At 38.5% G+C, this 9,866-nt stretch overlaps 1 protein-coding gene across 1 annotated transcript; it reads left to right on the top strand.

The window, feature by feature from the left end:
• Nucleotides 1–7,583: 7,583 nt before the first annotated feature.
• LOC18014799 (1-aminocyclopropane-1-carboxylate synthase 11) lies at nucleotides 7,584–9,426 on the top strand. The gene is made up of 4 exons (XM_006397276.1): nucleotides 7,584–7,724; nucleotides 7,834–7,965; nucleotides 8,212–8,372; nucleotides 8,466–9,426. The coding sequence occupies exons 1-4, from the start codon at nucleotides 7,584–7,586 to the stop codon at nucleotides 9,424–9,426; spliced, it is 1,395 nt and encodes a 464-aa protein (XP_006397339.1).
• Nucleotides 9,427–9,866: the final 440 nt, after the last annotated feature.

Below are 9,866 nucleotides of genomic sequence, written 5' to 3'. Positions count from 1 at the left end.
TGAAGTAATAGAACCAGATGACATAAATTTTAACCATCTATTAGCTTTATCACTTAGAGAGAAAGGGAAAAGCTTACACTTCACATAGTCCAAAGTGTCTGGAGTGGTTCTCACCATTCCACATATTTCTTCAAAAAGATCAATGTAGTCCATTGGATACTCAGTAAAGATTCCATGGAATTGATTTTCCTTCATCAGAGACACAATCTGAGGTTTTATCTCGTGATCTCCTCTTGCTGGGACAGGAACATGAATAGCTGATCTATTTTGGAAGTGTTGGTGAGGTGCATCGAAATCGGAAATAAGTCTATTGCAGGGCTGTCTTCTCAAAGGATTGGCAAGCTGTATGGGTCGATTGGCCTCTCTACCATTGGTGGAACAATGTTTTCATCATTCTTTCTTTCTCCGGGATCGTCCCGATCTCGTCTCCTTTGATCATCAGCGACTTAAGCAGCATTTCTAAGAATTTGGTTTCCCTCTTCATCGAGTTGTGGCTGGCCATCTCCTTCATGGGCAGCATCTCGGTCATCATCGTGAATAGAATCACGGTCATCGTCTCCAATGTGATCATACTTGATCACGGTTTAAAAGATCTTCCTGATGGGCCTTCGGATTGGCCATTTTGAGCGTCCTTCGTCTGAGTTTCTGAAGTTCTCTTTCGTGTTTGTCAATCTCGTCTAAGGGCGGTACAATGTTGGCAGGATTTCTCCTAGTTTTCATGCACCTGAGAGCAAAGACACCAAAGATAAAAAGAGAAGTTAGAAAATCTCTAGCAGAACTCGAAAATCTTGTGGTTTAGAATTGAAATTAGATTAAGAAATCAAATCAACAGCGAAAAATCCCCGGAAGCGGCGCCAAAAACTTGATGTGGGTGCAGTAGGCAACAGAAGTGCACAGCAAACGCAGTAGTACTTAGGGATCAAATCCACAAGGATTTGTGTGTTGAAGACTTCTAACTGATGCTAAAAAAAATCGTAGACCTAATCGAATAAAAGGGATTTTTGGTTTGTCACTAAATCTTATTAAGCAGAGAATTAAAAAGCTGGAAATAAAAATCGGTTGAAAACAATGTGAAAAACGGCACTGGGTTTAGGGTTCATATTTGGGGTTCATGTTCTAAAACAATGGAAATTTAGGTAAGGATTTTCTATGACTCTGAAACTAGGATAGACACTTATAAGATTAGCCAACTCTCGTCACCCTAATCATCTAATCACTCATTCATGGCAATTAACTCTCGCTCTCATGCTAGAATAAGATCATGAATTTATATCGGAATCCATCTCGACTTACGTATCCTCCGTAGGTAGCTTTCGTCTCCTATGACGGTGACGTCCATAAGATCCAATTCAGGCAACCCAGATACAACACTCTCGTAGCTCGGATTTAACCTAGGATTGGACTCTGGATGATCAATTCAGAGTTACCGCTTTGGGATTTGGATGAATGGGAGAATCATGTAAAAATTGAAATCCTTTTTCCTAAAAATCTAGATGTCAGTCGAACATGGGATCCCCTTAGATGGTCCCTTCACCCAACTCGGTGACTACTCAGACATGGCTAAGTTAGACATCATCATTGGTTTAAGAACTAGAAAGCAGAAAAGTGAAGAAACAAAAGTTGCAGAAAACTCCTCTTATTGAAGACAGTGTATGGCAATGAAAATCTTCTACAGATGCATAAAAATAAAACCTAAAGCTACAAATGAGTTCTCTATCAAAGAGAAGAAAGAGGTTCTCTTACTAAAGACCTAAAAATTAGTATTTATAGTGTTTCTTCAAGTCTGAGCGTCTATGGCTTGTAATATGAATGCAGGAAGTGTCTTGGGCCTTAATTGGGCTTCTGAGGTTCGGACATAGGTCCACAAGGGGTGAAACAAGCTAAGTCGCGGTGGGAACAAGCTTGGCCACGGGTGAAAGCTTCTGTTCTTGATTGAACTGTGTTGATTGGCCTTCAGTGCATTGATGATATCTGGAGATCTAACCGTTGGATTGTTTTGATTCCAAATGCTGGAAAGATGGTTGTCTTCTCTATAAGTTCTCCAAATATGGGGATGATCAGACGGTGAGAAGGTCCTCTTTGGTTGCTAAACTTCTAACGGCCTAAATTTATCCAAAAATGTATTTTTGCTCCAAAAATATATTTTTGCTCCAAAATGCACTACAAAACTCCAAGTTTCCTGAAAAACCTTTTAAAACTCCAAAACATGGAAAAAACTTATAAAACCTTTAAAACTGAGTGAAAACACATGTATAAGATATTGAAAGTGATCCATAAAAGTGGTCAAAATCAGGTTTTATCAAGAAACACGATTCAGGTTTAACCATTTTGTTAACTTGTTGCACATAAACATGTTGTTAACAGTTTTGTTGTTTTAAACAAGGAATATGTCCTGCAACTTTCTCACATGTCTCTGGGTATAATAAGTTTGTTATCACCGACTTAGAATCAATAGAAATAAATGAGAGAATTTTATTACTTACCTGAGCAGAAGTTTCGTCTACTTCTGTTTCCTTTGATGCCACATTGTTTGGAGTCAATTTGTAATCTGGTGGTCCCTCTTGGATCAGATTGAAGCTGGTTTCATCTTCATCTTTCTCAGGGTCAGGGTAACACATGACTTCTGTATGCTTCATCTCATGATCTTGACCTGCATCAGTAACCTTTGGCAAAGACAAGTGCATGAATCTTGAACTGGAAATCTCAAAACGAGGTTGAATTAAACAAGGGCTTAATTCATCTGAATTCAATTTCTGTTCATGTGTACCAATTTTAAATACTTGTCACTCAGGACAGACAGCAGCGAAGTGACCTCTCTTATGGCATCTATAACACACTGGCTCATTTAATTTAAAAGAGTTAGACGTCTTACTTTGAGATTTTTCTTGCAACTCATGTTTTGGGGTTGAACTCTGCGTGTGAGTTGCAACTTGTGGGCACCTCTTCGTATTGTGTTGCTAAGGCTGAGCAGTGTGCAACCATGGTGTTGTCATCACTCTCCTTGCTGTGGTGTATTGCGTGGGCTTTGGTGGGATGTGTCTGCGAGTTTTGTGCTTCTCCACAAACTCTCGGTACATCCTTGCTTTTAGATCTCCCCAATCAGACACTGGTTTGCAGGTATGAGTGTTTTCTTTAAGGCACCAAGTATAGGCATGACCAACTAGGGCACTTAGGACATGTGGCAGTTTCTTCTCCTTGGGGATGTTGTTTACGCACAGCCACTTCTTCATGTTGCTTTCCCAACTGAGATATTCGTTGGAATCCTTGCTACGACCTGAGAAGATAAGAGAGTTGGAGTTGTTACTACTTCTCTTTCTAGCCGGTTCTTTTGTCACCGCTGAGATGGTATTGGCTGGTGTTGGACATGGTGCCATGATGTAGCGAGGCTGCTCTTATCGTGGTGGGTGTTGGTACTCCATATATGAATCATCAGATGATTCTTCATCTGTATCTTCTCCATAAGAATCCTCCTAAGATTGTAAACTTGGCTGGCTCCAAGTTGCTGTTGCTTGAGGAGTGTATGGCTTGGGGTTATGTAAACTGAACGAGTAGTCGTCCGGTGGTTCAGGATCAACTCCTTCACCATCTGTCTTGTCTCCATAGCTTGAATAATAATCTCCTGACCATGGTGGAGATTCATAATCAGCCTCTTCATCGGACCACCCTTGGATTGAATCATCATATTTGTCTCCATTGAATCCTACAGACTCATTTTCACTAGAATCCATGGTGGCTGCTCCTTAGAATTTATCTCGCAAAAGCAAAGAGGAAAAAAAATGGATCCGTTTCGTTCTAGACAAGAAAAAGAAAGAGAAAAATTTTGCAAAAATAAGAAAATGACAAAAACGATTTTTTTTTTTACTTAGACAAATTCGAAAACTTAAATAACAAAAAGAAAATTATTTTTTTTTCTTTTTCTGATTTTATAAAATTAAATTAAACTACAGAATATTTCAAACGCAAGAAATTTTTTTGGTTGGTTTTTCTAATTTTTAAAAAAATGGAAATAATACAAAAGCCAAAAATAAAGAGAAATCAATAAAAATTAATGTTTTTGTTGATTTTCTTTTTATGAAACAAAACTAAATAAAGAAAATAAATAATTTTTATTTGGTTTTTGAGTTTATAGAAGAAATCAAATAACAAAAACAATGAAAACAGAATTGAAACAAGTTTTTATGGGTTTTTTAATTTTATGATGAAACAAAAACTGAAATAACAAAAAGCAAAAGATAAGAACAAAAGCACCTTGGTAGGAACTTGTGCTTTGATACCAAATGATATAAGATTGGAATCCACCAGATCTTATAGTTCACAAGGTTGTCAAAGACAACAAGTTTTGTTGCAGAAATGGGCGATAATACAGATGAAATATGGTTTGATTGACTCTCTCAATCCTTGGGGGGTTGATTGACTCTCTCAATTAGTGGACGAAATAGGCTGTTTGAATCACACAAACAATCTAATTCGCAGCTTCTATAGAGCTAAGTGAATCACACACTTAATTCTAAAGAAAAGAACAATCTTTGCAAAGAAACACTTTGAAAGAAAAACAAGAATACTTAGTATATTTCTGGATTGAAAGGTGATTTTTACAATGAAAACAGAACTGAGCTTATATAATACTCTACACAAGTCTAAACCAACGTTCTAAAAAGCTAAAGCAAGAAACAAATCGCAAACTAAATGCAAAACTAGCCGTTTGAGTCATAATGACCAAATCTCAGCCAAGTAAGGTAACTGGAGCTGTTCTTGAGTCTTGAAAACTTGGGTGCTAAGATTAGTGTCTTGGGACGTCAAGATTCAGTGAATGAAGCTCCAGAACGCAGTATCTTAGAAGAAGGAGCCGTTGGAGAGTAATCCTCCAAGTGTGAATGCGTCCGGAAAAGGAAAGTGTACAAACATGAGGATCCGCCTGATCCTGTGGTTTATGGAGCATGGTAAGATTTTTTTAGACTCCTCTAAATGTCTAAGAAACTCCCCTGGTTGCCAAACTCGGGTTTGTAAGAGATTGAACCGGTCGGTCATCATACTTTCCACAAACCGCTCCGGTTGGCTTAATTGAGAATTTGATGGTGCACCTTAGGATGTTGTGGAAAGCTTCTAGAAGTAACTCAGAGTCTCCTGGGTGCCACTGATATGTTTGAAGTCTCCAAAACCCGGAAGATTCCAAATAAGGCAAGCCGAGAATCCTCTGGTTGAATAACTTTCCAACCAAAACCGGTCTCGATATGATGAATAAAGAATCCATAGCAATCCGGTTCATAGCTTGATACGTCCTGGTTTGATCAGAATCCTTTGATCAAGGCGCAAATCGGATATGTTGGAGATCACCCGGTTTGTAAACTGAATAACTCTTATGTCTGAGCTTCAATTGGACTGATTCCAATTCTCTGCGTGCATATGCTGGATCCAGGTTGCATAGCAAGTGGTTTCATGTATTAAATCCTGGTCTGGTTGGAGTGCTTTAATAAGTGGTCGTATGTCTCCATCGGATCCATTGAAGATCTGCATGTTTGTATCTTCAATATCTTCTTCATGTGGAAAGCTTCTGGGATGATTCTTCTTCGTGGTATTCTCTAGACGAGATGAGTAAATATCCAAAATGTTATTTGAGCTGGAACGGTCAGTATTGGTCTTCATTTGATCTGAACAAAGCTCACATGTCTCCTTCGTTCGTCTTGGCTCCATGTTCTCCTCTCCTCGTTTCTTGATTTCTTGCTTCTTGCGTGATGATGACTTGATGTCCTCATCAATAAAGTTGATGGTAAGAAGTCAAAGTCGGTAAAATTCAGCTGGGAGTGAGATGGTATTCAAAAGGAAACCTGGAAACCGGAGCAGCGGATGAGAAATGATTACCCGGCCTCTTTCAAGACAGGGGGAAAGTTGTAACAGTTGTAACATCCCAATTTTGGAGGCCCGAAAAGGGGAGGCCCATTCGAGAAACCCTAGGCCTCCTCTCTATAAAAAGGGTGCCTTTCCTCATTATTTCCTCTCATCCTGATTTGCAGCCACCTAGAGAGAGAGATAGAGAGAGAGAGAGGGAGAGAGAGAGAAGCTCTGGTCAGCCGCTGCTGTTGCCGTCTGACGCCGTCCGCCGTCGCTGCTGGAAAAATAAAAAGTCACCGTCGAGTCTCAGCCTTCTTGTCATTTTATTGATCCTTTTGTCACTCGTCTTCAAGATTTGATCTGCTCAACTGTCAAGGCGAGGATTAGATCCAGGCTTATTTTTATGTTCTCTTATCTTTTTCGTACTTGTTGAGTCTAAGTATACTCAGGTATACTGTGTGATACAAAGTACAGGCATGCTTCTATGTTGCATATGTTAGATCTGCATCTTATAATTGAATCTGGACTAAGATCTCATTAGAGAAAGAATCAGCATACTTGTGTGATAACCTTGTTGATTGATTAGTGTGTGTAATGTAGTTAGACGAAGTATACGTCACAAATGATAGAGGCACTTGTGGTACAGACTTGTTTGATAGGGCTGACGAGCCGCCTAGAGGGGACTGCAGTACTTACCACCGTGGAGGGTTTTGACAAGCCCTTATGATAGTCTGTGTAACACATTTATGCTATGAGCAATGGGCTCAAGAGATGAATAATGAGATATATGGTGGCACCCCTCTTGTTTGTTAATTGTGTGTGTGTGCACTTCTAGAGTGCGATGTTTGATTGCTTGTTTATATTTATTCTTGGTTTGTTGGTTGGAGATAAGTGGGAATGAAAATGAGCTCTCGGTTTTTGCTCGTTGAGTAATTCTCCGATTACTTACCTCTTTCTTCTTTTTCAGGTGAGTTCAATGAGAATGAGTTTGAGGAATAAAAAGAGTAGTTCCAAGTGGTGTGGCGTTTTGGGAGTTTTTCTTTGGATCTATTTGGATTTCAGTTACATTAATCGTACTTGCTTCGGCTTATTCAAGAATTTAAGTTATTATTTTTAATTATAAGATATTGTTTTTAGAATTGGATTAAGAGTATTATTCTCAAATGTGATATTACATTCAGCAATGTTCACGGTTCATCTAGTTCCTTCAGGATCGGGTCTTTACAGGATGATTAAAATCGCATTGCTCTTAAAATACCCCACTACTGTTTCTTTTTTTTCCTTGCTGTCCACTGTGCAAAAAAAAAAATTTAAAGGAAACTACAGATAGGAAGACATATACATCGGAAACTCATAGGAAATGAGTGAATATATAACAAATACTTAATACTTACGAACGATAAACATTATAAGCATTAAATAACAAATAAATGTGTACGTGCGTGTGGGTCAAAATTAATAAATATTACGTGCGTGTGTGTGTTAGTCAAAAGAATCAACACCGCTACTCACTATAGCTAATAATGTCGGAACAATGTCTCCTAGTAGACCAGTTCTCTTTGCTTTCTCTACATTATATATTCACCATTCTTCTTGCTTGTTCCTCAACAGGGCTCACATTCTCTATCCACCAAAACTTTTATTTTACTTCTCTCTCTCTCTTTCTATTTTTATTCTCTATTACTAAGCTCCAAGCACTGGATAAGTTAGTACTTGTTATACATATAGTGATAACCGAGCTATACCATTTAAGAATGTTGTCAAGCAAAGTTAACAGCGAATCTCATGGACAAGACACATCCTACTTTCTTGGATGGCAAGAATACGAGAAGAATCCTTTCCACGAAACCCTTAACCCTAGTGGGATTGTTCAGATGGGTCTTGCTGAAAACCAGGTTTGTAATTTAGCTCATAGAAAACTAAACTATTATGTACAAAATCTCCGAGTTTCTTTGCTGAAAACCTACTGATCGATTGGTGTATATATATCCCTTCTTCGTACAGCTTTCTTTTGACCTAATAGAGTCATGGCTTGAAGAGCATCCTGGAGTCTTGGGTTTGAAGAAAAACGAAGAGTCGATTTTTAGACAATTAGCTCTATTCCAAGATTACCATGGCTTGCCTGCTTTTAAGGATGTAAGTAACATCAACATTCGAGTTTTTTATTTATGAATAATTACCGTTTTGACTTCAAGTTTGAGTTAAAAATGTTTTTTTTTCTTTGCTTAGGTTCAGATTTGATTTTTTTTTTCAGATATTAGAAAGTTAATCTCTTATGACCATATTAAAGTTTAGTTTGGCTATCGGCTTGAACATCTTATATATCAAGTCAGTAAAACTATGTTACTGAGTCAGTGAGTCTTATATGCTTTTACGCCTCAGGCCATGGCAAAATTCATGGGGAAAATCAGAGGGAACAAAGTGAAATTCCATACGAACAAGATGGTGCTCACGGCCGGCTCAACCTCGGCTAACGAGACCCTCATGTTCTGCCTAGCTGATCCAGGAGATGCCTTTCTTATCCCTGCACCTTATTATCCAGGGTACGTGTATAGCTTTATAATAAAGATTTTGAATTCTTTAGCGTTGGTTACAAGAAAGGCTACTAAATTCTTTTGTTGGGTTGTTATTTGAAGGTTTGACAGAGATCTCAAATGGCGGACAGGAGTAGAGATTGTTCCTATCCATTGTGAAAGCTCAAATAAGTACATAATTACAGAGGATGCATTACAAAACGCGTACAAACGAGCTCGCAAACTTAACCTAAACGTTAAAGGAGTTCTCATAACGAACCCTTCAAACCCTCTTGGAACTTCCACCACCCGTGAGGAGCTTGATCTTCTTTTGACCTTCACATCCACCAAGAAAATCCATATGGTGAGCGATGAAATCTACTCAGGCACGGTTTTTGATTCTCCTGAATTCACCAGCGTTCTAGAGGTGGCTAAGGACAGGAACATGTACTTGGATAAGAAAATTCACGTTGTTTACAGCTTGTCCAAGGATCTTGGCCTCCCAGGATTTCGCGTAGGCTTGGTTTACTCAAACGATGAGAAAGTTGTTTCAGCCGCGACTAAAATGTCGAGTTTTGGACTCATTTCTTCCCAGACTCAGCATCTGCTAGCCAATTTGCTGTCTGACGAAACATTCACCACCAAGTATTTGGAAGAGAACAGGAAGAGGCTGAGAGCTAGAAGAGACAGGTTGGTTTCAAGTTTGAAGAAAGCTGGGATCGGTTGTTTGAAGAGCAACGGGGGTTTGTTCTGTTGGGTTGACTTAAGACACCTTCTGAAATCTAATACGTTCGAGGCCGAGCATTCTTTGTGGACAAAAATTGTTTGTGAAGTAGGTCTCAACATCTCTCCAGGCTCATCGTGTCACTGCGATGAGCCTGGCTGGTTCAGAGTTTGTTTTGCAAATATGTCTGACCAAACACTTGAGGTTGCTATGGACCGTGTGCATGGTTTTGTAGAGGCCATGGTGATGAATACTAGTCATGGTAAACAAAAGAGAACAATGTGGGATTCAAGGAGAAGATCTCTGATCAACAAATGGGTCTCCAAACTTTCCTCTGTTCATTGTGAATCAGAACGTTGATGATTTTTCTACTAATATATATCTCCTTGATTGCATTTCCATATTTTTAGTGTTTTTAATATGGTTTTTCAGTCCAGATCTAGCGCAAGCCTTTCTGGAGTTCAGCTCTACAAAATAAAGACAAGATGTCATGTTTTCTTTTTTTTTTAATGGGAGGGGTTGTTGTAGTGAAATGTCCTATTTGTATTCTGTTTATTTGTGTACCCAAATTATATTCTTTGATTCTTTCATATTTTTATAGTACTGTAAACATGAAATAAAATTACATTTTTGTTGTATTATTACTGGAACTATGTTATAAGGAAAATCGAAGTATTACAACAACCCCAAAGATAAAATAAAAAAATAAAAAAAATAACCCTAGTTGGGACTTTTGCCAAAGGCTTCGAATGGTGACGCAAACAAAAAAATACAGATCATACAGATCAAACAGATCACGC

The sequence above is a fragment of the Eutrema salsugineum genome, unplaced genomic scaffold, assembly GCF_000478725.1.
Source record: "Eutrema salsugineum unplaced genomic scaffold, Eutsalg1_0 scaffold_3, whole genome shotgun sequence".
NCBI classification, from domain to species: Eukaryota; Viridiplantae; Streptophyta; class Magnoliopsida; order Brassicales; family Brassicaceae; genus Eutrema; species Eutrema salsugineum.
Note: the sequence above shows the minus strand (reverse complement) of the source record. Positions and strands in the feature narration are given on the sequence as shown.

What these genes read in the sequence shown, in the direction of transcription:
- LOC18014799 (XM_006397276.1), top strand. Translation starts at nt 7,584, where the DNA reads ATGTTGTCAAGCAAAGTTAACAGCGAATCTCATGGACAAGACACATCC. An exon ending in GCTTGCCTGCTTTTAAGGAT is followed by an intron (nt 7,966 to 8,211) that starts GTAAGTAACATC and finishes TTTACGCCTCAG; the next exon opens with GCCATGGCAAAATTCATGGG. An exon ending in CCTGCACCTTATTATCCAGG is followed by an intron (nt 8,373 to 8,465) that starts GTACGTGTATAG and finishes TGTTATTTGAAG; the next exon opens with GTTTGACAGAGATCTCAAAT.